The sequence below is a fragment of the Dendrobates tinctorius genome, unplaced genomic scaffold (assembly GCF_039654945.1).
Source record: "Dendrobates tinctorius isolate UK_male_01 unplaced genomic scaffold, ASM3965494v1 ptg000064l, whole genome shotgun sequence".
Taxonomy (NCBI): domain Eukaryota; kingdom Metazoa; phylum Chordata; class Amphibia; order Anura; family Dendrobatidae; genus Dendrobates; species Dendrobates tinctorius.
In genome coordinates this window covers 45,099,129-45,125,030 of record NW_027361732.1, presented here as the reverse complement: position 1 = coordinate 45,125,030, position 25,902 = coordinate 45,099,129, and the positions used below count along the sequence as shown (strand labels likewise).

At 41.9% G+C, this 25,902-nt stretch overlaps 1 protein-coding gene across 3 annotated transcripts; it reads right to left on the bottom strand.

The window, feature by feature from the left end:
- Positions 1 to 4,829: 4,829 nt before the first annotated feature.
- Positions 4,830 to 24,452, bottom strand: KLF5 (KLF transcription factor 5). Of its 3 annotated transcripts, XM_073580382.1 has the most exons (5): positions 24,108 to 24,452; positions 19,557 to 20,415; positions 16,931 to 16,990; positions 11,268 to 11,308; positions 6,573 to 6,708 (listed from the first exon to the last, which is right to left on the bottom strand). In XM_073580382.1, the coding sequence occupies exons 1-4, from the start codon at positions 24,291 to 24,293 to the stop codon at positions 11,274 to 11,276; spliced, it is 1,140 nt and encodes a 379-aa protein (XP_073436483.1). In that variant the 5' UTR covers positions 24,294 to 24,452; the 3' UTR covers positions 6,573 to 6,708; positions 11,268 to 11,273. The 3 variants fall into 3 exon arrangements, with proteins under 3 accessions (XP_073436482.1, XP_073436483.1, XP_073436484.1); XM_073580381.1 differs by lacking the exon at positions 11,268 to 11,308 and having other exon boundaries at positions 4,830 to 6,708; positions 24,108 to 24,451; XM_073580383.1 differs by lacking the exons at positions 6,573 to 6,708; positions 11,268 to 11,308 and adding an exon at positions 8,210 to 9,377.
- Positions 24,453 to 25,902: the final 1,450 nt, after the last annotated feature.

The following is a 25,902-nucleotide window of genomic DNA, read 5'->3' as shown; positions in this document are numbered from 1 at the left end:
TTCTGCGTTTGATGCAAAAAACTTACCAATTGTGAGCCCACTCCAAGTGTCTGTCCACCCCTTCCTTCTTCTTCTGGGAGCTCCTCTTCATCTTGTGATTCCTGTTTTGAAATAAAAGGCAATGAATAGACATATATTACAGAGATGATGGATTTTGGAAATAAAAACTTACCGTCAAACGCTGACGATGCGAGGGAGGGCTCCCAGAAGAAGATGTGCTGTCTTCCTCATGGCCAGACTCCATGGCTGTGGGTGGTGTTCCTGCTGCTGCCATTGCTGCTGCTGCTGCATCTATTGGGCGGCTGTTGAATAAAGAGAAACAAAGGGCCAATGAATATCTTGATATTCCATAGCCCTAGTTTGGAGGAATGGGGGATTTGATAATTACCGTCTCTCATCTGCTGCTGGACTCCCCTCCCGTTGTTCAGCATGCTGCTCCATTTGGGGTGGTGCTGATGGTGCTGCTGCAGATGTCTGCTGCCTTCTCCTGCTCCTGGTTCTTGGCTTGGGTGGCATGTTGGGTGTGGCTGAGGGTCCCACTGTCTTGCTTTTATATATGTCTTGTGGGCAGAGCTACTGAGCATGCTCAGACCAAAAAAAACGGATCCGGCGCATTGGCGGCGCTCATAGGCTTTCATTGTATGAAAAAGCCGGACACGCCGGATCCGGCGTGTCCGGCTTTTTCGCCGGAGACAAAAAACGTTACAGTAGCCGTTTTTTCCAGACGCCGGATCGCGTCACATTGCCGGATCCGGCGAAAATCGGATGAAACGCATGGCCATCTGGCTCGATCCGGCTCTAATGCAAGTCAATGGGGGGGAAACCGGATCCGGCATTGCATTTCGCCGGATCCGGTTTTTGTCAAAAGCGCCGGATCGCGCCTGACGGCGAAAACCTGATGTGTGAAAGAGGCCTTACTCTTGTTGAGAACCTTTAACATTAATACAGCCATACAATGAATTGTATACCGCGGAATGCTAACCCGCAACAATCTACCTCACATCGGATAGTACCTTAGTGACCCAACTGTTGACCCAGCCTTTATGTTCACTTCCTCCCTTCGAGGTTTATTCCCACCTGGTTTTCTATAATTAGTTTTAAATTTTAATATACTTCAACAAACTATTGCTTTTATTAAAATTCTGCTGGAATCACTTTGTATCTCTGGACAATAGTGCTACAGATGTTTACAAACACTATGACATGAGAAGATACCTAATCCTCAGGTCAATACAATTACGGCGATGCCAGGGTTCGTAAGTATTTTCATTATTTACACGCCAAGAACACAATTTACAAAAAAGTATTTGTGTTTGCACCACCATATTCTGAGGTGTATAATTATTTTTATTTTTCCTCCACTGAACGAGCTGCATGGGGGGGGGGTAGTGCTTTCTGCAAGATGAGTTGAAGTTTTTGTTCATAACCTTTTTGAATTGTTTCAGGGTTTTTTTGGGGGGGTGGCAGAGTGAACAAAAATGCAGAATTCATAAATGGATTTCAATATATCTTTTTCACGTTATTCACCTTGAAGTAAAAGTGATCAGGTCAGTATGATCGCAGCGGAACATAATTATATAGGCTTTTTTTGTTATGCTTTTGGCACACTAAAAATCTAATTTATTTTCTATCTGGTTTTCACGTTATTTTTTAATAGCTGTAACTTTTTTATATATATATATATATATATATATATATATATATATATATATATATATATATATACACACGGAGCCATTTAAAAGAGGGCTCTTTTTTACAGGATAAAATGACATTTTAATAATATTTTGTAACATTTTGAATTAGTTTTTATGCAAAATTCTGTGCGTCTCAGTTTGATGAAATAAGTATTGTTGCAAGGTTTTTATACAGCGTTCACCAAATAGGTTAAATAACATGACTGTTTTATAGGCTGGTTTGTCTATAAAAACAATTTGAAAAATCAATTTTCCATTTTTTTTTACCACATAGTCCCAGTATGGGATATCAACTTTCCATGCGCTGATCCTTAGGGCGTAAACAGATGACAGCATAACTAGTGTGAGGATCGCATCACAATCCTCGTACTGGCCGTCTGCTCCCCCAAGCAGAGCTTGACAGCTACATAGAACTATATCACACTGTCATGACCAGGACAGGAGAGGTGCCGGGCCGTCTGTCTGCGACCTTCGCTTTTGCATTGCAGGGTATTAGACCTGTCAGACACAGGTCTAATACCTTGTGTCACATCCCACACATTGTAGAACCTTATAGACCACTGTATCTGTGTGACCCAGCTATCATTCAGCCTGGGATTCCCATAGAGAGCACTGGCATGCCCCAATACTGATGGAGCAAAGATAGATGCTGCTGTTGCTATTGACAGTGGAATCAGAGGGGTCATTATATACAGTTGTGGCCAAAGTATTGACACCCCTGCAATTCTGTCAGATAATACTCAGTTTCTTCCTGAAAATGATTGCAAACACAAATTCTTTGGTATTATCTTCATTTAATTTGTCTTAAATGAAAAAACACAAAAGAGAATGAAGCAAAAAATTGATCATTTCACACAAAACTCCAAAAATGGGCCAGACAAAAGTATTGGCACCCTCAGCCTAATACTTGGTTGCACAACCTTTAGCCAAAATAACTGCGACCAACCGCTTCCGGTAACCATCAATGAGTTTCTTACAATGCTCTGCTGGAATTTTAGACCATTCTTCTTTGGCAGACTGCTCCAGGTCCCTGATATTTGAAGGGTGCCTTCTCCAAACTGCCATTTTTAGATCTCTCCACAGGTGTTCTATGGGATTCAGGTCTGGACTCATTGCTGGCCACCTTAGAAGTCTCCAGTGCTTTCGCTCAAACCATTTTCTAGTGCTTTTTGAAGTGTGTTTTGGGTCATTGTCCTGCTGGAAGACCCATGACCTCTGAGGGAGACCCAGCTTTCTCACACTGGGCCCTACATTATGCTGCAAAATTTGTTGGTAGTCTTCTGACTTCATAATGCCATGCACACGGTCAAGCAGTCCAGTGCCAGAGGTAGCAAAGCAACCCCAAAACATCAGGGAACCTCCGCCATGTTTGACTGTAGGGACCGTGTTCTTTTCTTTGAATGCCTCTTTTTTTCTCCTGTAAACTCTATGTTGATGCCTTCGCCCAAAAAGCTCTACTTTTGTCTCATCTGACCAGAGAACATTCTTCCAAAATGTTTTAGGCTTTTTCAGGTAAGTTTTAGCAAACTCCAGCCTGGCTTTTTTATGTCTCAGGGTAAGAAGTGGGGTCATCCTGGGTCTCCTACCATACAGTCCCTTTTCATTCAGATGCCGACGGATAGTACGGGTTGACACTGTTGTACCCTCGGACTGCAGGGCAGCTTGAACTTGTTTGGATGTTAGTTGAGGTTCTGTATCCAACATCCACACAATCTTCCATTGAAATCTCTTGTCAATTTTTCTTTTCCGTCCACATCTAGGGAGGTTAGCCACAGTGCCATGGGCTTTAAACTTCTTGATGACACTGCGCACGGTAGACACAGGAACATTCAGGTCTTTGGAGATGGACTTGTTGCCTTGAGATTGCTCATGCTTCCTCACAATTTGGTTTCTCAAGTGCTCAGACAGTTCTTTGGTCTTCTTTTCTCCATGCTCAATGTGGTACACACAAGGACACAGGACAGAGGTTGTCAACTTTAATCCATGTCAACTGGCTGCAAGTGTGATTTAGTTATTGCCAACACCTGTTAGGTGCCACAGGTAAGTTACAGGTGCTGTTAATTACACAAATTAGGCCTCTTTCACACTTCCGTTTTTTACAATCAGTCACAATCCGCCAGGTTTTGGAAAAAACGGATCCGCAATTTTCTTTTGAGGATCCGTTTTTTCCCCATTGAATTTCATTAGTGGCGGATCCTGACGGATTGCTGTCCGTTGCATCCGTTTTTGTGAGGATTCGCCGTGATGTTGCTGTCAGTTTCCATCCTCAAAGATTTTGAAACGGAGCTTGTAACGTTTTTTTTCCCAGCGGATCCTCCAGACACTGAATTAACCCGAAATTCTGTCTGGGTGCCGGACAAAAAAATTCTCTCTCTCTCTCTCCCCTTCCCAGCCAGCGTTTCCTTTAAACTTCCTCATTTTCAGGATCCGTCTCAAACCGGATCCTGTGCCATCCGTTCACATCAGTTAAGAACGGATCCACTTTTCTAACTTTTTGGCGGATTTGAACTGATGCAAAAAACTGAAGTGTGAAAGAGGCCTTAGAGAAGCATCACATGATTTTTTGAACAGTGACAATATTTTTGTCCACCCTCTTTATGTTTGGTGTGGAATTATATCCAATTTGGCTTTAAGACAATTCTTTGTGTTTTGTTTTGTTTTTTAAGACAAATTAAATGAAGATAATACCAAAGAATTTGTGTTTGCAATCATTTTCAGGAAGAAACTGAGTATTATCTGACAGAATTGCAGGGGTGTCAATACTTTTGGCCACAACTGTATAGCCGACACCCGCTAATGATTTTGCTGGCTTTGCTTGTGAGCTGCCCCGATTATTGCGCTGTATATGTATGGCGGTTTATGGGAATGCCGTACAAGACGCTTTGTTTGATACTTTCTGATTTTGGGCTGAGAAAAATGTATTCTTAAAATGTGAGGATCACACGAGTTTGCGTCTCCACATATGGGGATTTTTCCTGCGGGTTTTCAGAATCTAACGCAGTACTATAAGGAAAATCTCCACATAACTTCTGTTGTCGGTACACTGAACTAATAAGTTGCAGCAGATTAAACACACACACACACACACACGTCTGTTTACGCTACGTAATGAATAAAAACATAATGCAATCATATTTTAGGCACTTCAGTTTATTATTGACAATGCATATAAAAAAGGAACAGTTTTCATTTTTTATGGAAACAGACAATTTGTCCCTTTGTTTTAATAACTGCAAATATAAAAATACAGGGCAATAAAGCAACAACAATGTGCACATCTTTTGTATAAACAAAGTGTTGTACAAAATTATTTACATTTGTAATGTATTTACAGGTTTTTTTAAAAGTACAATTAAACGGCCTACAATAATGTTAATTTAATCAAAATAGCTAAAATAGAGAAATTTTACAGTAAAAAAAGGAAAATAAAAACAGAACAAAAAAAAAAACAAAAAACACACCATTATGAACTAAAACAATTAATAAAAATAAATAGAAAAAGAAAATACAGCAATTATTTTTTACGAGTAAAACCCTTTCGGTTCCTGGTTATCTTTTATTCTTGAACACTTTTGTCAGTACAAGAATTTCTACAGCGCAAAAACCTTCATCCAATCTATTTTAGTATTACAATACTTAAGATACTGCAAAAATATAGGTAAGTAAACTGCATAGTAACTTCTATAAATTACCGTGTCCATTAACAAACGCTGAAATACACATTTACGACCTACATAATGAATGCTGAATTTTTTTTTGCTTTAGTGTTGTGGCTTTATAAAATACATATGTAGATAAGGAAACCCCCTGAGGCCGCGTTCCCATGTGCAGTATTTTACATCAGTATTGGTAAGCCGAAACCAGGAGAGGAACAATCAGAGGAAAAGTATAATAGAAGCACGTCACCACTTCTGGATTTATCACCCACTCCTGGCTTTAGCTTACAAATATGGATGTGAAATCCTGATCGAGTACTGAACTTGTGCATTCTCCTTTAGAAGCCCGATGGCTATTAAAATCAATGTTGCACTTAACTGATAAAATATATACGGTACGTATTAGGGGGACTTTACAGACTGGAGTAACAACCACATGTGTCTACAAGACCTGCAATGTTTAGCGTTAGCTTATCAAACTATGTACAGACTCAAAAATTAAACCCTTTTTTTAACATATAAATGTATAAATAAGATTAGTTTCAAGATATCAGTGCAGGTTTTTTTTTTAAGGCTATGAAATATTTGGGCAATAGCTTTTGTAAAAAAAAAAAAAAAGTCAATGGAGGCCTACATTGATATGCTATAGAGACAGATTGGGGTGGGGGGACAAAATGCTACAAAATAAAAAAATAAAAAAAACAAAAAACAAAACCTGGTGTTGCATGCTCAAGTATCAGGTTTTTTTATATTATGGCTTGTCCTTTGCGTGCAGTCATCTGTGACCTCATATCATTTACTAAACACTGTAACAGTAAAGACAGTGCTTTGGTCAAAACATTGCTGAACAATCTTAACAGCATGGTGTTGAGATGTAAATATCATGTATTGAGATGAAACCGGACAACTGCTATATATTGGGGGAAGAGGAGTAATAGTAATGTTGTATCAAACATTCAAGGTTGGGGGGGGCAGGAGACACAAAATTAGGTTTTCTTCCAGTCCCTCTCCTTCTCCACAACCCCCATAGACCAGTCCATATTAGAACAGAGATGAAGCAACCACTTTGTTAGGAAGTTACTGCTGTTTGAAATATATTTCGGAGATGAGGCAGTGGGGGGGGGGGAACAAAACAACCCTTTGCATAGTAAAGAACAGCCTCTGGCAGAGTCCAGATTAATTCTGATGTCTTTTCATATGAAGAGCCAAGTGGTCAGAACGGGAGAAGCTGCGGCTGCAAACTGCACACTGAAAAGGTTTTGCTCCCGTGTGTTTCCTGTAGTGACGCGTCAGTTCGTCGGAGCGAGCGAATCTCCAGTCACAACCTTCCCATGTACATTTGTATGGCTTCTCGCCTGCAAAACAGAATTATTGAACAACATTAGAAATATGATTAAATATAAGAAAAATTAGTATTTTCAGAATTACAGGAGATGCAATGTAAAACACACACACCTATGAACCTCATAAATTTACCAATTTACCAAAGTAGACATCATGCTTATCTCAAAAAAAATCAGAATGTCATCATAAGGGTAGAGAAAGCACTGATTAACATCATTCCAGAGGTATAAGACCGACGAGAGAAAAATCTACAATCCTACTGCAAAATAAGGCAGAGAATGATCTGCTTACGGGTGGGTGTTCTGGGCAGGAGCCTGCAGCTTACTCCATGGCATGACACAGTAGGCCACAATACAGACTCAAGTAGCTGTCATACGAATGACCATATCCAAAAGTTCCGCTCCGCTTGGAATGTCCTACTAGCAGCTCTCAAACCTATTTGTGTGTTTGCAGATGAGCACGTTAATTATAGATTAGATGACCACAACCATAATGCCATCACTCAAGACAATGTACTCAGCTGCTATTCTGACTGCCTCTGTGTATTAAATCCTGCGCAGTCATTACCCAACTATTTCTATGTTGCTGTGCATATAATACGTAGGTTGCCATACTGCTAATAGCTTTAAAAAGTGGCCAACTGGCAGGATAATCCTTGCATAATATACACACACACACCACTTTGAAAATCTATATTTAAGTATTATCTGTGGGTTGTGAAAAAAAAAAAAAAAATATGTATAATGCTGAACTTTTGCTACATCTAGGTAGCATCAGAAAAATATCTAACCAAACTACCTAGATGTAGCAAAAGGCCAGACTAAATCACAGTGCCGGTGACCTTTCTGATCAGAATTTTCAGACCTTCTTACATGCGTGGACAAGCATGTTTTGTGGCCGATTTTATTTTCATCTTCTTAGGACAATTTTGAAAGAAATACGGTAATTTGCTATGTACTGTAAGCATTTGCCTTCTAAACAATTCAGTCATCTAAGTTGATTAATATTGTGTTCTAACTACATTGTCATTATCTGAAGACTTTATATTATCGAGTTACGATTTCATTTTCCAGACATAGTTTGAGACTCTTTACTGCTTTGGAAAGTTTGTCTACATGATCTAAAAAAGATTAATAAATTCTGAGAGCAGAAAGGGAGAGATTATTACTGAATAAACAGGACAGATGTAATTATAGAATTAGACTTTTTTCAGTAATATACTAGGGTAATACACTGAACAGGTATATACATTTAAATTCCACAGAGAAAATAAAAAACAAAACAAAAAAAAACTTTTAGATCATAAAAGGGTCTAAATTTCATAGCCATAAAACAAAAACACACATAGAAGACGGTTACCTTGTTGAAAAGGGTTCAATATAACCGATTGACTCAATGGGTAACTAACGTTCTGTTCACATTGAGAAAATGGCGGGACTAAACAACTGCTGATCAGTAAAGATTTACCAATCTGCAGTAGTTTAAATAGCTCATCTACAGATCACATTAAACTAAGCTCACTTAGCAATCTGCAATAAACCAGTCAATGAGCATAGGTAGCCATTGCTTGACAGGGAGACCGTTTTCACAAAGGAGGATGCGCTGGCAAGAATGATGATCTTTTGTACTGCACAAAAGATCACTTCACCCAATGAACGAGAATGTTGCGTGTTCTTCAGTAGCCCATTTACACTGAAAGAATGCTCAATCACGCTAATCTCAACATTGACATTTTATTATTTTTTTTAAATCCTTTTAGTTGAAAGATTGTTGGGGATTGAGTTCAGAAGAGTCCCACAGATGGCCAAACCATCCCCCCTCACCAGAGGAGTGCGTCATGCTCGTGAAACAGGAGCGCACACATAGAAGAGTATGGATGTGCTATTTATTGTATCAGTACTCTGCTCTTTGCATATGCTCAGGCAAGAGCTGTCTTCCAGTCTCTTAAGAAGGATAAACTCCTCGGGGTTTTTTTTTTTTGAGCGATCAGGGAAGTTCTCAGGACCCAGAACCCACCTTGCATCTAAAGTACATAAAAACTCTTGCCAAAAAGGATTACTCTATAAGGGTCAAATTGAAGCCCAACTAAGGTCCTATCAGAAAAGTCAAGTTTTTCTTATTTTGCTCGCTCAGAGAATTGAATCGATGATAGTAAGGACACTTGGCTCAAACACCGATTAGAGCTTGGACAGTGTCAGTGTACCGTGTTGACAGTCTTTCACAGGATAAATCAGAGCGCGGGTGCAAAGAAGACGGAGGACTTAATTTCTCCATTGTTTGTGTTCGCATAAATGGACATCAGAGTGCAGTCCGATGTTTTACACGCACCCATAGACTTGCATGGGTGCGCGTGATGTGATCTGCCGAGCCACTTGATGCATTTTTTTCCTCATGCCAAGGGGGGGGGGGGGGGTAGAAACACTGGTTAGCAGTAAGACATTGGTCCGAGTTATCCGATAAGACATCACATAAACACTTGTCCAAGTTATACGAGTTAACTTCTTAACTTTATAAATGTGGATGATCAGGGTCAGTAGGGATGAGGAGCGCTCGCAATTTAAAGCCGGCAACAGTCACGTAGGTGCCCTAATTTACCATTTAACAACAGACATACAGTTGGGCATGATGTCGCTGCCTGGATGACTCATCTGCATTATTCAACCTGTAAATGCAGTCAAGTCTAAAAAAAAAAAAAAAAAAAAAAATAAGTCATCTTTGAGAAAAAACAACAAGGATGAGGTGTTATTCAATTACAAAGAGCTAATCCTTAATTCACACAATGTTCAGTGGAGATTTGACTCCACTCCAATAGATTCTAAAGCTCCCCCTCCCCCGAAACGTCTCGAGTGTTAAATCAAAAATACTATTCTTCAAAGACTAATGTGTTTAAGTTCAGTTACTGGAACATGACGACTGAATCAAAACAGCTATTTTACTGTGCAGCAAAATGCAGCTACTCCTCCACTTCAGAGAACTTCTATGGCATTTGTTAAAATGTCAGCACTGTTCAAGTAAAACATCATGGAGGAAACTGGTACCAACTTCCAGCCAAATAGCACACTCCGGCCGTTTCTTTCCAAGCCAGGAATATCAAGCATAGCTCTGCCAGAAAACAGGCCTATACTTTATGTATTCCTTCACTGCTATGGCAGGCGCAGAGCAATAACCTTACCCAATATATATGGGATTTCTACAGCTTAGAGAGGTTATGTCACAGAATATTCTTAAAGCGCAAGAAAAAAAAACAAAAAAAAACCAAAAAAACAGAAGAGCAACAGCGACTGCAGGTCCACAGAACCATTCTGGCGGTCAAAACCCAAGAGTCAGTCGGAGTTTTCCTATATCTTAGAAAAACCAATCCTGCATGGCTTTCACAGCTTCGTTATAAGAGCCAGCCATGACCAGTGTGAACAAAGTTGTAATTTTATAGAATGTGTAGTTATCGCATTACCAAACAATTACACGGTTTAGGATCCAGTCAATACTAATAACCATGTATCCTGTTGGTGGTCGGTTCAGCTTTAAGTTTATTAAGCCATTTTCAAGCTCCAGCTTTGCAGCTTACCATTTACCTTGGTGCATGGTCATAGTAAACCATGATTGGGTATGACAACTCAATTTTACCCCTTCATATGGGAAGGATCTGGCCTTCAGAACATCTAGCAGCACTTTGTTTAGTAACCCTACTCTATCATTATGATCTGATTGTACAGAGAAAAACCCAAAAAAATGCAAAAAAAAAAAACACAACACACACACGTCAAATTGCAATAAGGGCGACAGCCGTGTTTTGCCACAGGAAAGTGACTCCATCAGGGTTTTTCCTATGAAATGGAATTCAGGTGCAACCCATGATGGGGCCATGAACACTACTGAGGGAGACAGTCACTGTGCTTTGTCTGGTGGGCACAAAGGTGCAGTCAGTCACATTTTGTGGTTGCCTAAAATAGAAGGTCACTGCCAAAACAAAAGGCCAGGAAGATCACAAAACACCTACACCCGCTTTAAAAAATAAATAAAAAAGGTCAATCACGTCATCGTGTGTTGCACCTGGATCCTGTTTTTCAGCCCCAACGTAACTACCGTATATGCATGTGGAAAACACGCAATATGAATAAGGCTATGTGCGCACATTGCGGATTTGCTTGCGTAAATTTCTGCATCTCTTGGCAGAAAACGCAGTGGAAATTCTGCACTTTTTTTTGCAGATTTACATGTAGATTTGTTATCTAAATAAAGATATAGTATTAAAAAAAAAAGTCATGTAATTTCCTTGTCCAACCTCCATTGTTGATGTGCTTCAACCCAAGATGGGCACTAATCTATATTCTCCGCCCATACACTCTTCCTCCTTCTGACATCATTTCCTTTGACAAATCTGCTGTGTTTTTGGCACAAAATCCGCAAACCTTTACACATCTGCGTTTTTGCTGCAGATTTCAGTGACTCAATGGGTGAAAAACGCTGCAGAGCTGCAAAAAGATTTGACATGCTGCAGAAAATAAAACGCTGCAAATAAGGATAGAAACTTCTACATCATGTGCACAATTCAGGATTGTCATTGATTAACCTTGCTTCAGTGATCCTTTGCGCTTTTGGTGCATTTTCGAGCTGAAAAAAAAAAAAAATATACGCTGTGGAAACACAACAAATCCGCATCGTGTGCACATAGCCTAAAGACTAAATAAAGCCATCCCTAATTGCATATACGTTTCCAACACAATTCCCAATACCATTAACTACATATCCAAATACCTCCATGTAGGAATGAAGAGCAGAGAGGAGTACAAGGGTCACCTACCCAAATTTATTTCAAAACCTGCCAGAAGAGCGGAGATGAACGGATTGCTTAATTTTGACAGTCAACCACATTCTACAAGTGGCCAAGTAAATGGCTTATTGTCCCCAATACTCGGCATTGCTAAAACATGACTACACTGCTTACGAAATAGGATGAAAAGTAATATTTAGCAGCACTGTGTGTTCTTTACACACCCTAAATATGAGGACTTCAATGAAGTACAAATGCTCTAGAAACTCCTAAAATAGCAACTCTTAATACACAGAACTAATTTAAGTAATTACTGATGCTGAGGAGTGATTTGCACTTTAATTGCAATTACCTGGATGAACTGAACTGCATTAAAAACACACACAGGCTTTTGGAGCGAGCCCACTCAGAAAAATCACTTTAAGGCCTCATACTCACTGGCGATTAAATCGGATGATTGCAATCCGATTTTTAATCGGATTTCACTCTGGCCCATGTTAGTGAATGGGTGACATCTCACTTGCGATTTTTTTTCCCAGCCAAGATCGGTGTGAGAGAGAAGAGAGGAAAAAAAAAAAAAAAAAAAAAAACACCATCTGTTTTCAACGGATACACCACCATTATGTGGTATAGACCACTGTAAATGGTCCTGTAAATGACTGTAGAAAAAGAGTGGCTGGAAAAAAAAAAAAAATATATATATATATATATATATATATATATATATATATATATATATAGCAAAGAAATTGCGTGACACTGGCATAACACTCCACCCTTTTTTCCAGTCCAGAAATCTGACTTTTTTTTTTTAAATCGCCAATGGGTATGAGGCCTAAAAGTGAACCTGTCAGCAGTTTTGGCCGATATAAGATGCAGCTATCCCCTTTCAGGGTTAAGGCTTCTTTTACACTTGCCGTGTTTTTGCGTGCCATTTTGGAGGCCCCAATAGATTTCTATGGGGCCGCAAAAATACATTGGAGCGCCGTGTCCCGTATGGCCATGAGGGCTGTATATACGGCCGTGAAAAAATATCGAGCTTGCTCGATATTTTTCACAGCTCATGGACACTGCCTCCATTTAAATCAATGGTACCGCAAAAACAAGGGTAGCTTGTTTTTGTGGTACACAGTATTTGCGGATCGCCATTTTTTTCCCTGCAATTTGTTACAGCAGGGAAAAACGGCGATCCGAGAAGGTTTCTTGGGGCTCGTTTTTGTGGGAGACAGCAAAAACCACTGCACCCGTCATGTGTAAAAGTAACCTTATACACAGCATTTAATGCTGTATATCTGCCCCCAACCTGACCTGGAAGAACTGAAAAATAAGTTTATACTCACCTGTGAAGTGGTCCAGTCCGAGGCATCTTCTAATGATCGCCACCCTCCTGCTTGCTTTTTGTGGATGACGCAACCTTGCATCATCCACACAGGCTCCCCAGCATTGCACACCTGCGCAGGTGTACTTATCTTCCCTGTTGAGGGCAGAGCAAAGTACTGCAGTGCGCAGGGAAAGGTCAGAGAGGACCAGCACCTGCGCACTGCAACAGGGTAGATAAGCAAGCCCAAGCCTACACAGGAGCGTGATGCCAGGGAGCCTGTGTGGATGATGCAGGGTCACGATTAAAATGAGATTATATATATATATATATATATATATATATATATAATTTTTTGAGTGTTCAGGCTTTTGGGGGTGGGGGGGGGGGTTCTCCTCTTCAAGTATTAAAACAGGTAAACAGAGAAAATAAAAATATCAAAACTTCAAAAAACTCCAAATAAGTGGTCGCCAAAAGAAAAAAAAAAAAACAAACAAACACATTTTGAAGGGGGCACAATTTTTTCTTCTACTATATTTATATACTCTGCAACTAAAGTTCAATTTCACTAGCATTTTGAGCAAAAATTTTCAACTTTCTGCTTGTCTCACTTTTCAAAAGGGACAGGTGAAGTTTAGCCAGTAGGGACTTCGAGGACCAACAGATTTACAATGATTTACACCAGAAATTAAATTGAAGTCCAAATTTTTCGAGTGTTTTGAGACCTGTCCAAATAGGTATATGTGTTTTTGTTGCATTTGTGTAGTTTTAGCCATATATTCATCTCACTTCGGAAAGCGCGCCATTTTTTTTTCTTTCCCGAAAAGACCAGTGTCAAGAGCTTCTATAGTTATGTCGTTTTAAGCTGCCATGTTGCAAACTTATTTTGCAATGCACAAAATGTTCCTGAGAAGCTAGGATCTGCCAAGAAACTGCCCAGCTTAGTCTTCAGCTAAGACCAAAAGACTCCACAGAAGACGGAATCTCCCAGCAAAGGAGAGTATTAGAGCTTGTCTGTGTTTGTTCTGAAACAAAATCTATTAGGAGGTATTCAGAATGATTGAAAGGCCCAGCAAGCTTGAATAAATAATAAGAAAAGACGGAGGGGTTTTTGATACAAAAGAAATTCTGAAAGTGTTTTGACTCCTTCCACCAGACAAACTTTGCTCTGGGCTTTTTATTTTATTTAAAATGACAGATTGTAAAGGGAGGTTATCATTCACAGGTGATTTAAAGGCATTGTCATGAAACGAAGATTAGGAGGAAAATGCAGTTTGAATAGTCAGCGATTACTATGGAACAAGTTTGGCCAGATAAACAGGACCGCTAAACACCCCAAGGCCATTTAAGACATATTAAACAAAGCTTTGTTAAATTGCATTGCATGGTACCATCTTATTAATTTAAGATTTGCTTTGAAGGCAACTTAAGTTTAATAATAGTGTTTTAAAGATTAAAAAAGATAAAAAAGAAGAAAAGAAAAAAAAGACATTGTCAAATGTAGAGTGCCTGTAGCCTGAAATAGGCTGGCCGCATTTGTAAGGTACAGAAAAAACAAACAAGGAGGAATTAGTGCTTGGAACCATTGTGTCCTCCATACAAACATCGCTTGATTAATGAAACCTAAACTTGTTAAAGTTAATTAGAGGAGACGTTGGGAAGTGTACAAGTACCATGAATAATTCAATGTTAGCATAGTATATCAATTGCTTTTTTTCACAGCTTCGCTTGACACTAAAAGAAAGGTCATGTTGAGATGCTTGAGTCAACCCGAGGTAGACACACAATGAAGAAGTTTATTACAAATACAGAAATATCTAAGAAAAATAAATAACTAATCCACACAATAGCACTGCTGACATTTCTGTAGCAAGAGGCTTGAAAAAGAGATTCCATCAAGCAAATAAGTTCTTGCCAGAAATGTGGAAAGACAGAAGAATGGGTCTTGGCTAATCCCATAAATTAGCCATGATCTCTGCTGCGCCAAGGTTAGAAGATAAAGCAATGACTCAATATCTGTGTGGGACACTGTATAGCAATATGTTTAAGCTGGGATTATGAAAACACATATTGCTTAGAACAGTTTTGTTTAGCATGGTAACAGTCTGCCAAACAGACCTTTGTTCTGCTTCTTTTATTTTTTTACAGTGGCTGTTAGAGATAACTGCTTCAATTATCAAAGCTAGGATTTCCATAGAAACCTCCAGCTTTCAGATACCTCCTTTACACACAAAAAAACAAATCAATGAAAAAGAAACAGCTAAAAACAAATAGCGGGCGTCCATAGCAATTTGGAAATTAGTTTTAGCTAACTGAATTATTTCTTATAATAGCTGTAGTCAAGTGAATGAGAAAGTCCTACCGTCTAACAACAACGGCAGACAGGCCTCCAAAATGTACTCCAAGATAAGCCGTGTATATAATAATTCTCCGGAAGTGATGTATGTGTAAAAGGCCGGGATCACACAAGCGAGGAATATGGCCGAGTCTCACATGTTAATATCCGGCACTGCCGCCGGCACTCATGACCGGAGCATGCGGCTGCACGCTCCGATCCGAGTGCTGGCGGCAGTGCTGGGTATTAACATGCAAGACTCTGCCGTGTTTCTCGCATGTGTGTGATGCTGGATTAAAAAAATTTTAAAAAAAAGTTACAAGACCCTGGTTGAGTGACCAGGTCAGTAGTCCTTGGCCCCCAGACCTTGGGCTCTGTAAACCTTTTTGCCGGCATCCCTGGCACTTCTTTTGACTAGTAGGCCCAATGTGCCGCAGAGTAGACGTCATACCACCAAGTTTACTAATTAGAAGAGACATAGGGAATATGGACAGGAAGACGGACATTCGCAGGACATGGCCCTCTGAAACGTTTTGCTCAATTCTAATTTTAATATATTTTGTATATCACCCTACCATTTATTCAGTAACATCTTATATCAGTTTGGTTATCAGGATTTAATTTTTTTGTGCCATTTTATTCATTATTTGTTTTTAATATCAGATGTTTCACTGCCTTAAGAATAGAGTTGATTTTGCACTCATTTATAAAATCAAGTTAAGGTAATTCTAAGAGCAGTGCAAACTGTAGGTGACAAAAAAATAAAATAAAATCTGCAATACTTATAACCAAACTAAGCAACTGACTCACGGGATAGGCGATCGCAGCAGAATTCCAAGTGATCAGGCCCCCCCCCATACATAATAGACTAATGTGTTCAGATTACAACTCACGGTCTAGTGTATGTGGGGGTGAATGCAGACTGATGGCCGGGAGAGATGTCAAAACGCGCATGTCCAATTTCAGCCTGCTAATTGCATGGATCTGCTGGAGACAAGCTGCCGGCAAACGTGTTAACTAGAAGCTTTCTTAGGGCTCATACTCACATGCGAGAAACTAGGACGAGTCTTGCAAGTCAATACCCGGCACTCGGATCGGAGCATTCAGGTGCATGTATTTCTATGCAGCTGAACGCTCCAATCCGAGTGCCTGCGGCAGTGCCGGGTATTGACGTGCAAGACTCATCCAAGTTTCTCAAGTGTGAGTATGAGCGCTTAGTGAACAAAGGAGCACTCAGCTGAACTAGCTTTCCTGTGTATGGGAGAGTAGACAGATCGCTGTCAACTTAACGATCACCGAAAGCATCGCCTGGATGACAGCCATCTACTGTATATGGCCAGTTTAAGACCCCTACTCCTCCCACCGATGAGACGTCATGATCACACATGTGCATCACTGATCTGTTTATTGTAAATGGGACTGAGAGATAATGAAGTGCAGAATTTTTCCAGCCGTCAGTCCCATACACATTTAGTACGGTAAGCAGTATTGCAGACCGTATATTTTTTTTAAAATTATATTTATAATATAGGTTTTGCTTGTGGACATAAAACACTTTGCTTGTGCAGAAGCCCCTTTAATAGTAAATCAAAAATTTGCCTATAGATGGAATCCTGTAGAAAATTTGATTATTTTACGCACTGAAAAGACGAACTGAACAAAGCACCTGACAATTTTGCCATGATCGAGTGACATAGTGAAAAAACCATACTAACTAAACACACAAACTTCAAAAAAAAAAAAAAAAAAAGGAAGGTTTCTATGAATAATATTTACTCAACCATTAAATTGAACAATGCCTGCACATACCAGTATGTGTTCTCAGGTGAGCTTTTAAATGGGAAGACTTTGTATACACTTTTGTGCAACCTGCAATAGAAGAAAAAAAAATAAATAAAAAGAAATAAAACAAAGATCAGTGTTAATACAAAATCTCTCACAATGCTTATAGTTATATTAAAAAAAGAAAAAAAAAGTTAAATAAAATACAGAAACCAGACTTTTACAGCTTACTGGTAGACAAAATGCAGAAATATGAGCTCCAGTTATTGTATAGAAATGTATCACACATTAGGAAACATTCCTTTAGTGCCGCAAATTAGAGAAAAAAAAAAAAGTCATTAACACAACAGATGTACCTTGTCAGCCGTCATGTATATTTATTCGCATTGGCTGACTTATTTTATCAGAGATATTCCTAGCCACACATATTCATCTGCATTCTTACATTCTAAAAATACCTGGGGAGATTCCAGAAAGTGCAGCAAAGTTTATCGTTACTTAGCCATTGCCAAAAAGAAACACTGAATTGCTACATGAAAACATGACTACATTCCCTCAGTGACCTCTATCACAGGAGCCATTATCGTTCTCATATTCCTGGTGAAAATGCTGTGTCCCATTCCAATTTCAGTATATTCCCCATGTCTTCCCACATGTCAGTGCATGGGTCCTAAATGTATCATGGAAGACGGAAAATAGAGAAGCCATTTCGAAACCAATAAAATGGACATATTTGTAATTTCAATAAAGCAGAAGCTCTGAAATGGATTTTTGCTGTCGAGTTCCCCAAGGGCACTCATGTGGCCGAGGTACATTATACAGTGTCCTGACAGCTGCAGCTCACAGTTTGATCACTAGGAGGCACCAAGCTTGAAGAAGGTTGTTGCCTAGGACTAGATTTTTCGTTTTTCAGAAACAGCGCCTCTCTTAGGCATAGCCTGTGTCCAGTATCGCACCACACTTGAATTCAAGCATAGTCAGCTCAGCTTTAACACACAGTCATGGGATCTCTAGAAAGTTCTAATCCTGGATAATGCCCTTAAGGCTAACTCAGCTCATCAATTTGTAAAATATACTATTACCGCCTCTTAAAATGGTTTATACAGTGCTAAATAAGAGGGTTTAATTACCGCCTAGTACAGATTGAGACGCTCGCCACATATGGTCACTTGCGTCACCCCAGTGATCCTTTTATGTCATAGCAGGAAATGATCACAAGACACTTCCAGAATTACTAGAGATGATGGAAGTGAAGGTCCTACTTGCAAATGGCACTTCCTTTTCATTATAGTAGTACGGTGTTGTGTTATGGAGATGTTCTTTCTTAGGAACTTATAGTGGAGAATAGAATGGTGCAATGTACAATGGCACACAATGCCATATTACAGGCCCTAAAGACACCACCACTTGACGTACAGCCCTTCATCAGCGCGAGGAACCTTGGCCTTTCATCGCAAGTCATTTCTTGGCAGGCTAGACCACTGGTGAACTCGTACATTACAGAGAAGGCAGTTCATATCATGACGAAAGCCCAATTACATGTTATATGCTTGTACTACATAACCTCAATAACCAGGATTGTACAAGTATGGGTAGCGGAACAGGTCACTAATCCAACCATAGCAATAAAGATTCATGGTTATATTTCCCCATCCATCACCTCCCTATTCATATACACTTCCATACCAGCAGAGGTTCACATGGAGAGCATCGCAAGAGCTCAGGAACATGTAATTTTGTTTTGCACATTTTGTAGATTGAACATTGAAGTGGAGATCACACAGATATAACAAGCTGTAATACCTGGATTCATGCCTCAGACTTGTACTAAAAAGGGCTCCACAATGACAGGCAACTCCCACCCAAAAATTCCTCTTCTCCAGGCTGGTTCCACAAATTAGTTTGTTAAATGGGTGCAGTTATTTTTACTACTAGATCAAGAGCCCATTACAAGGAATGTGCATTTTCACAGCCCAATTGTCTACGCAAAAAAAAAAAAAAAAAAACATAGGTTCTATTTGCTGTGGATCAAACTTGACAATGCAAGCAAATGGTGCCATGAGGAAAAAAAAAAAACCCACTGAACGCACACGTATGTCACTGCCCAAATATTACCCTTTATAGGAAGGAGAAGCTTGTTTTTTTCCTCCATATGCAAAAACAGATGTAGCAAGGATTGGAAAAACTGGACACAAACTGATCCAGCATACGGAAAAAGACCGATTTTTCAGGATGTGTGAAACCATCTTTATAGGAAAGACATCTGCCAAGCGGTTTCCCAATGACACTTTCCTGGTAATTTCTATGTTAAGGCTCTCTGAGACCCCATTGTAAAACACCAAGATTCTAGGTTCAGATATAGATCTAAATTCACATTTATTTCAATAAAGTAAATAATTCCTGTAAAACAAATATGTTACATTGAAGAGGTCAGTGGAAAGAAGTGGCAGCATTCCCCAGTGAGGTGCTATGGCGGCAGTCACACTATCAGAATTTCACATCAGTATTTGTAGGCCAGAACCAGGAGTGGGTGATAAATACAGAAGTTGTGACAGGTTTCTATTATACTTTTCCTTACCTGGTTTTGGCTTACAAATAATGAGGTAAAATACTGATCGTGTGACCCAAGCCTAATATGTACACTCGGTCTTACCAGGATAATCACAATAGTGAATTCTTCTCTTCTCCAAGTCTGGGTTGTTTCTGCGGTTGTACCGGACTGGCTGGACAGCTGCGGACACCATCGATACTGTTGCAGGTATGCTGGTATTGTGAATGACCATCTTGGAAGCAATTGTGGCCGCGTATGAAGGTGGTGGGTTTAAACTATGAAGGAGTTCTGCTTGTCGGTCAGGGCTTCCAGGTTCTGAGCTGGGTGGTGATGGGGGAAAGTACGTGGCCTCCTGCTGTGGCATGAACTGACCATGCATATTATATGAACACTGGTGAATGCCCTGAAATTGCTTCATTGTGGTCTGTGACACGGGGGAGGGAAGCGTATTGAATCCTGATAAATCTGGAGACAATGAAGCATTGCTAATAGGGTCCAATACCCCTGTCTGGCTTGTGGAGTTCAAGTCCATATCTGAGGAACTTAGGAGCTGATATAACTGACCATGCTGGGGGTTGACAGGAATCTGGATTTCTGGAGAAGGCAGCTCCTGTTTGATGTAAATGTTATTCAGATCTGTGTTCTGGTGAGAACTGAAGATGCTGGTAAACTCTGGAAGAGGCTGCGAGGCCGTAGCATCCGTCTGCTGGTTGAACACTGTAACAGGCTCGGTCTTGATCTGGGTGACTGTAGGCCTTTGAGACTTGTATAGGTTTGTTCGCAGGTGAGTGATGTCTGGAAGGAAGACGTTCATGTTGATGCTGTAAGGGAGTCCATCACTGTCATTACTGAAAAACTGGTCAATGCCCGATGCGCTCTCCCTTCGGTATTTCTTTTGATCTTGCATGATGTGTGCTGCAGTTTGATTTGGCACAAGGTACTTCTCCATTTCACATCTAGTCTGTTATAGAGAAATAAAGACATTAAAGTACCGCAATTTAATTCCCACGTGAATACATTACACACTACGAGAACAGAAGATGTGATCCATGCTCAGATTCACGCCAACACTTAATGTCCTGCTGAGATTTCCATTGGAAATTAATAATCTTGTAATCTGAACAAGCCATTTTTGCAGATGCGGCACTCTTGTGTGTAATCCTTAGCCAGATCCATATCAAGCAGATCTTACAATTACAAGTGCTGCATTGTAGGCCGGGGGCGACTGCAGGCTGATATTACCAGTACAGTCATCAGCAAAACATTTATCATGTACTCTTCAATGGACAAATGCTACATTCCCCCTTGCACTGTAAAATCTCTAGTCATTCCTAATCCCCTTAGCATTCCCCAATATGAATCAGCTGACAAATGGAAAACAAGTGTAATAATTCACTGGAAATTAGCTTGTGCAAACAGTCGTCTAAGTCACTTTCCACAGGTCCACCTAATAATGGACAATGGACCTGCAGACTGGGGTTTTACAGCCTTATATTGAGCCAGTGCCTGCAGGTAACATTATCACAAACACACTTGTATTAAAATCGGTAATGGTCTACATCTTTGCCAAGAGACCACCTTCATCGAGAATCCCACCCCTTATCCAAACCATAATTCATTTCCACCACACTATCTTTGAGAAGACCATCCCCTCCCAGAACACAACAATGCAATGTAGGGTGGTCCCTGTAAGGTTTCACTATACCAACAGGTCGGTCTTCGTTTAGAGTGATGTTACAGAATAGGCTAAAAGGTAGAGCGTAACACACCTGACCCGTAGTTTATAGACAATGAGAACGTAGTAGTCTGCAATAGGGTAAACTGTCCCAAGCCAAAAACCTACGACCACTTCACATTCACCAGTCTGATAATATAAGGCCATGTCATAATCTACTAAACGGAGCCCATGAAGAGCCCACCGCTCAGTCTGTGGTCGGCCCCGGCCAATTTTAGTTCGCCCAGCTGTTGTGTGCATGCGGATCGGTCCTAGTGTATGTTGTATTTATGAGGTGTAGTGTGCGGGGGCGAGAGGCAGTCAGTTGTTCTGCCCCTAGTATCCATACACAAAGTGCCCCCACGGTTCAGATGGCGACATTCCCTGCACCGCTCCTGTTTTTCTATGGGTGACTCTGCACCACATAAGTCCAATAAATATCTCCAAGCACCAGAATTGTTCCTTAGTTGAAGCTTTTATTAAATGCATCATAAAAAAGGCATACTATATAGTATGAGAAAGATTCAACTAAGGAACAATTTTGGTGCCAAGAGATATTTATTAAGGTGCCCACATGGTGCCAGTCACCCTGGTGCACAGCCCTGTGCTGGTCACTGTTGTGCAGAAACGGTTACTATAATCCATAGGCACAGCTTGTACGGTCATACCGGGTAAAAGACTTGAAAAAGCGAAATATCCGCATAGTATTAATAAGTGCCACGCTGGTAAAGGTGGGTCACAGCCCCCAGTGCCACAGAGATGCTGCTGCCAGAGACAGCACAGGCACTGCATGCAAAACAAGAGGCATCGGTAGCACTCACATGCAAGGAGTACATGTCAGATACATGCAGAGCAGGCAGTACACGGGAGTCCAGGTATTGAGTTTACAGACAGGCACCTCAGGCAGATCATGGAGGACACGTATTGCATAAAAACAGGACAGGCAAGCACAAGCAGTACATGGAGCTCAGATATGAAGTACAGGTATTGTGTATACACAGGGCAGGTTACACAGCCAGGCAGGTATGGCTGTACATAGCACAGGTAATGTATATCCAAAGGGACAGGTAGGCAGGAGACACAGGCACTGCATGTACACAAGCAGGCAGCACAGTCAGTGCAAGGATTGCTATACACAAGATAGGTGGCACAGGTAGGCAGACTGCACATGAAGTACAGGCAAAGCATATCCACAGGACAGAGGCAGGCAGCACAAGCACTGCATATATACAGGACAGAGGCAGGCAGCACAAGCACTGCATATATACAAGACAGGTAGGCAGTACATGGAGCACATGCACTCCATATACGCAGGACAGGTGGCACAGGCAGTACATGCACTCCATATACGCAGGATAGGTGGCACAGGCAGTACATGCACTCCATATACGCAGGACAGGTGGCACAGGCAGTACATGCACTCCATATACGCAGGACAGGTGGCACAGGCAGTACATGCACTCCATATACGCAGGACAGGTGGCACAGGCAGTACATGGAGCACATGCACTCCATATACGCAGGGCAGGTGGCACAGGCAGCACAAGCACTGCATATATACAAGACAGGTAGGCAGTACATGGAGCACATGCACTCCATATACGCAGGACAGGTGGCACAGGCAGTACATGCACTCCATATACGCAGGACAGGTGGCACAGGCAGTACATGCACTCCATATACGCAGGGCAGGTGGCACAGGCAGTACATGCACTCCATATACGCAGGGCAGGTGGCACAGGCAGTACATGGAGCACATGCACTCCATATACGCAGGGCAGGTGGCACAGGCAGTACATGGAGCACATGCACTCCATATACGCAGGGCAGGTGGCACAGGCAGTACATGGAGCACATGCACTCCATATACGCAGGGCAGGTGGCACAGGCAGTACATGGAGCACATGCACTCCATATACGCAGGGCAGGTGGCAAATGGAGCACATGCACTCCATATACGCAGGGCAGGTGGCACAGGCAGTACATGCACTCCATATACGCAGGGCAGGTGGCACAGGCAGTACATGCACTCCATATACGCAGGGCAGGTGGCACAGGCAGTACATGCACTCCATATACGCAGGGCAGGTGGCACAGGCAGTACATGGAGCACATGCACTCCATATACGCAGGGCAGGTGGCACAGGCAGTACATGGAGCACATGCACTCCATATACGCAGGGCAGGTGGCACAGGCAGTACATGGAGCACAAGCACTCCATATAGGCAGGGCAGGTGGCACAGGCAGTACATGGAGCACATGCACTCCATATACGCAGGGCAGGTGGCACAGGCAGTACATGGAGCACATGCACTCCATATACGCAGGGCAGGTGGCAAATGGAGCACATGCACTCCATATACGCAGGGCAGGTGGCACAGGCAGTACATGCACTCCATATACGCAGGGCAGGTGGCACAGGCAGTACATGCACTCCATATACGCAGGGCAGGTGGCACAGGCAGTACATGCACTCCATATACGCAGGGCAGGTGGCACAGGCAGTACATGCACTCCATATACGCAGGGCAGGTGGCACAGGCAGTACATGCACTCCATATACGCAGGGCAGGTGGCACAGGCAGTACATGCACTCCATATACGCAGGACAGGTGGCACAGGCAGTACATGCACTCCATATACGCAGGATAGGTGGCACAGGCAGTACATGCACTCCATATACGCAGGACAGGTGGCACAGGCAGTACATGCACTCCATATACGCAGGACAGGTGGCACAGGCAGTACATGCACTCCATATACACAGGACAGGTGGCACAGGCAGTACATGCACTCCATATACACAGGACAGGTGGCACAGGCAGTACATGCACTCCATATACACAGGACAGGTGGGCAGGGGACCCTACAGTGCACGGTACAGGGCAGTTGGCAGCCCAGGTCCCAGCCTAGGAGGTGGGCAGGCTTCGTTACCTACCTGCACCATGTCATCAGGTAATAGTCTGGGGCTCTTCATCTCTACAGCAAATGCCGCTCCCCCAGCAGAGTGGTCTCCTCTGTTAGGCAGCTGCCCCCCATTCCCAGTCACAGGTTTTAGCTGGGTGAAGACAGGTTCGTCCAGACGTCCCAGCCGGGCACTCATGGTCAGCACCGTGGTGGCCATAATGTCAGCTAAGTCCAGAAGAGCAGCGGATGAGCAGCCCGGGCTCTGGAGAAGAGCGGAGCGATCCCGTACCCAGCACACAGGACGGCGCGCGGGGCAGGACACGGGCAGGAGACGCTACCTGCTGCAGGGTGTGGACGCCACTTTATTATGGGGCTGGACAGCGGGACTGCTCACAGCTTCATAGGGACCAATGTGCTGTGCGGGGCGGGGCTGCAGTGCGTGGGTGTGCGGCCAGGGGGCGGCAGAGACTCCGCCTCTCATCTTACAGCGGTTTGTGCAGCGGGAACTCATTGAGTGATCGTGTATAACATCTGTGCTGTAACAGCTCCACGGACTCAGTGCAGACACTCACTGCCTTGCAGTGTTATATCCGACATATACAGTGACACCAGTGTAATATCGGACATATACAGTGATACTGCCCTGCAGTGTTATATCCGACATATACAGTGACACCAGTGTAATATCGGACGTATACAGTGATACTGCCCTGCAGTGTTATATCCGACATATACAGTGACACCAGTGTAATATCGGACGTATACAGTGATACTGCCCTGCAGTGTTATATCCGACATATACAGTGACACCAGTGTAATATCCGACATATACAGTGATACTGCCCTGCAGTGTTATATCCGACATATACAGTGACACCAGTGTAATATCGGACATATACAGTGATACTGCCCTGCAGTGTTATATCCGACATATACAGTGACACCAGTGTAATATCGGACATATACAGTGATACTGCCCTGCAGTGTTATATCCGACATATACAGTGACACCAGTGTAATATCGGACGTATACAGTGATACTGCCCTGCAGTGTTATATCCGACATATACAGTGACACCAGTGTAATATCCGACATATACAGTGATACTGCCCTGCAGTGTTATATCCGACATATACAGTGACACCAGTGTAATATCGGACATATACAGTGATACTGCCCTGCAGTGTTATATCCGACATATACAGTGATACTGCCCTGCAGTGAAATGTGACATTTACAGTGATGCACACTGCACCACCCTACAGTGTAATATCTGACATATCATACAGTGACATTTACTGCAATGCCCTACAGTGTAATATCCAAACATATCCAGCGATACGCACTGCAATGTAATATCCGACATATCATACAGTTATATTCACAATTATGCAAATCATACAGTGACGTACACAGCACTTGAAGATCCTACACATGATACGGTGACATGCGCTACAACATCCTACACACGATACGGTGACATACACTACAACATCCTACACACGATACGGTGACGTGCGCTGCAACATCCTACACACGATACGGTGACATACGCTACAACATCCTACATACGATACGGTGACATACGCTACAACATCCTACATACGATACGGTGACATACTCTACAACATCCTACACACGATACGGTGAAATACACTACAACATCCTACACACGATACGGTGACATACTCTACAACATCCTACACACGATACGGTGACATACTCTACAACATCCTACACACGATACGGTGACATACTCTACAACATCCTACACACGATACGGTGAAATACACTACAACATCCTACACACGATACGGTGACATAC

Excerpts from the sequence above, each read along its gene's own strand:
- KLF5 (XM_073580381.1), bottom strand. The coding sequence starts at position 24,293 with ATGGCCACCACGGTGCTGACCATGAGTGCCCGGCTGGGACGTCTGGAC. Across the intron at positions 20,416-24,107 it reads TACCTGATGACATGGTGCAG|ACTAGATGTGAAATGGAGAA; the intron begins GTAGGTAACGAA and ends TCTCTATAACAG. Across the intron at positions 16,991-19,556 it reads TCACTATTGTGATTATCCTG|GTTGCACAAAAGTGTATACA; the intron begins GTAAGACCGAGT and ends CTTCTATTGCAG.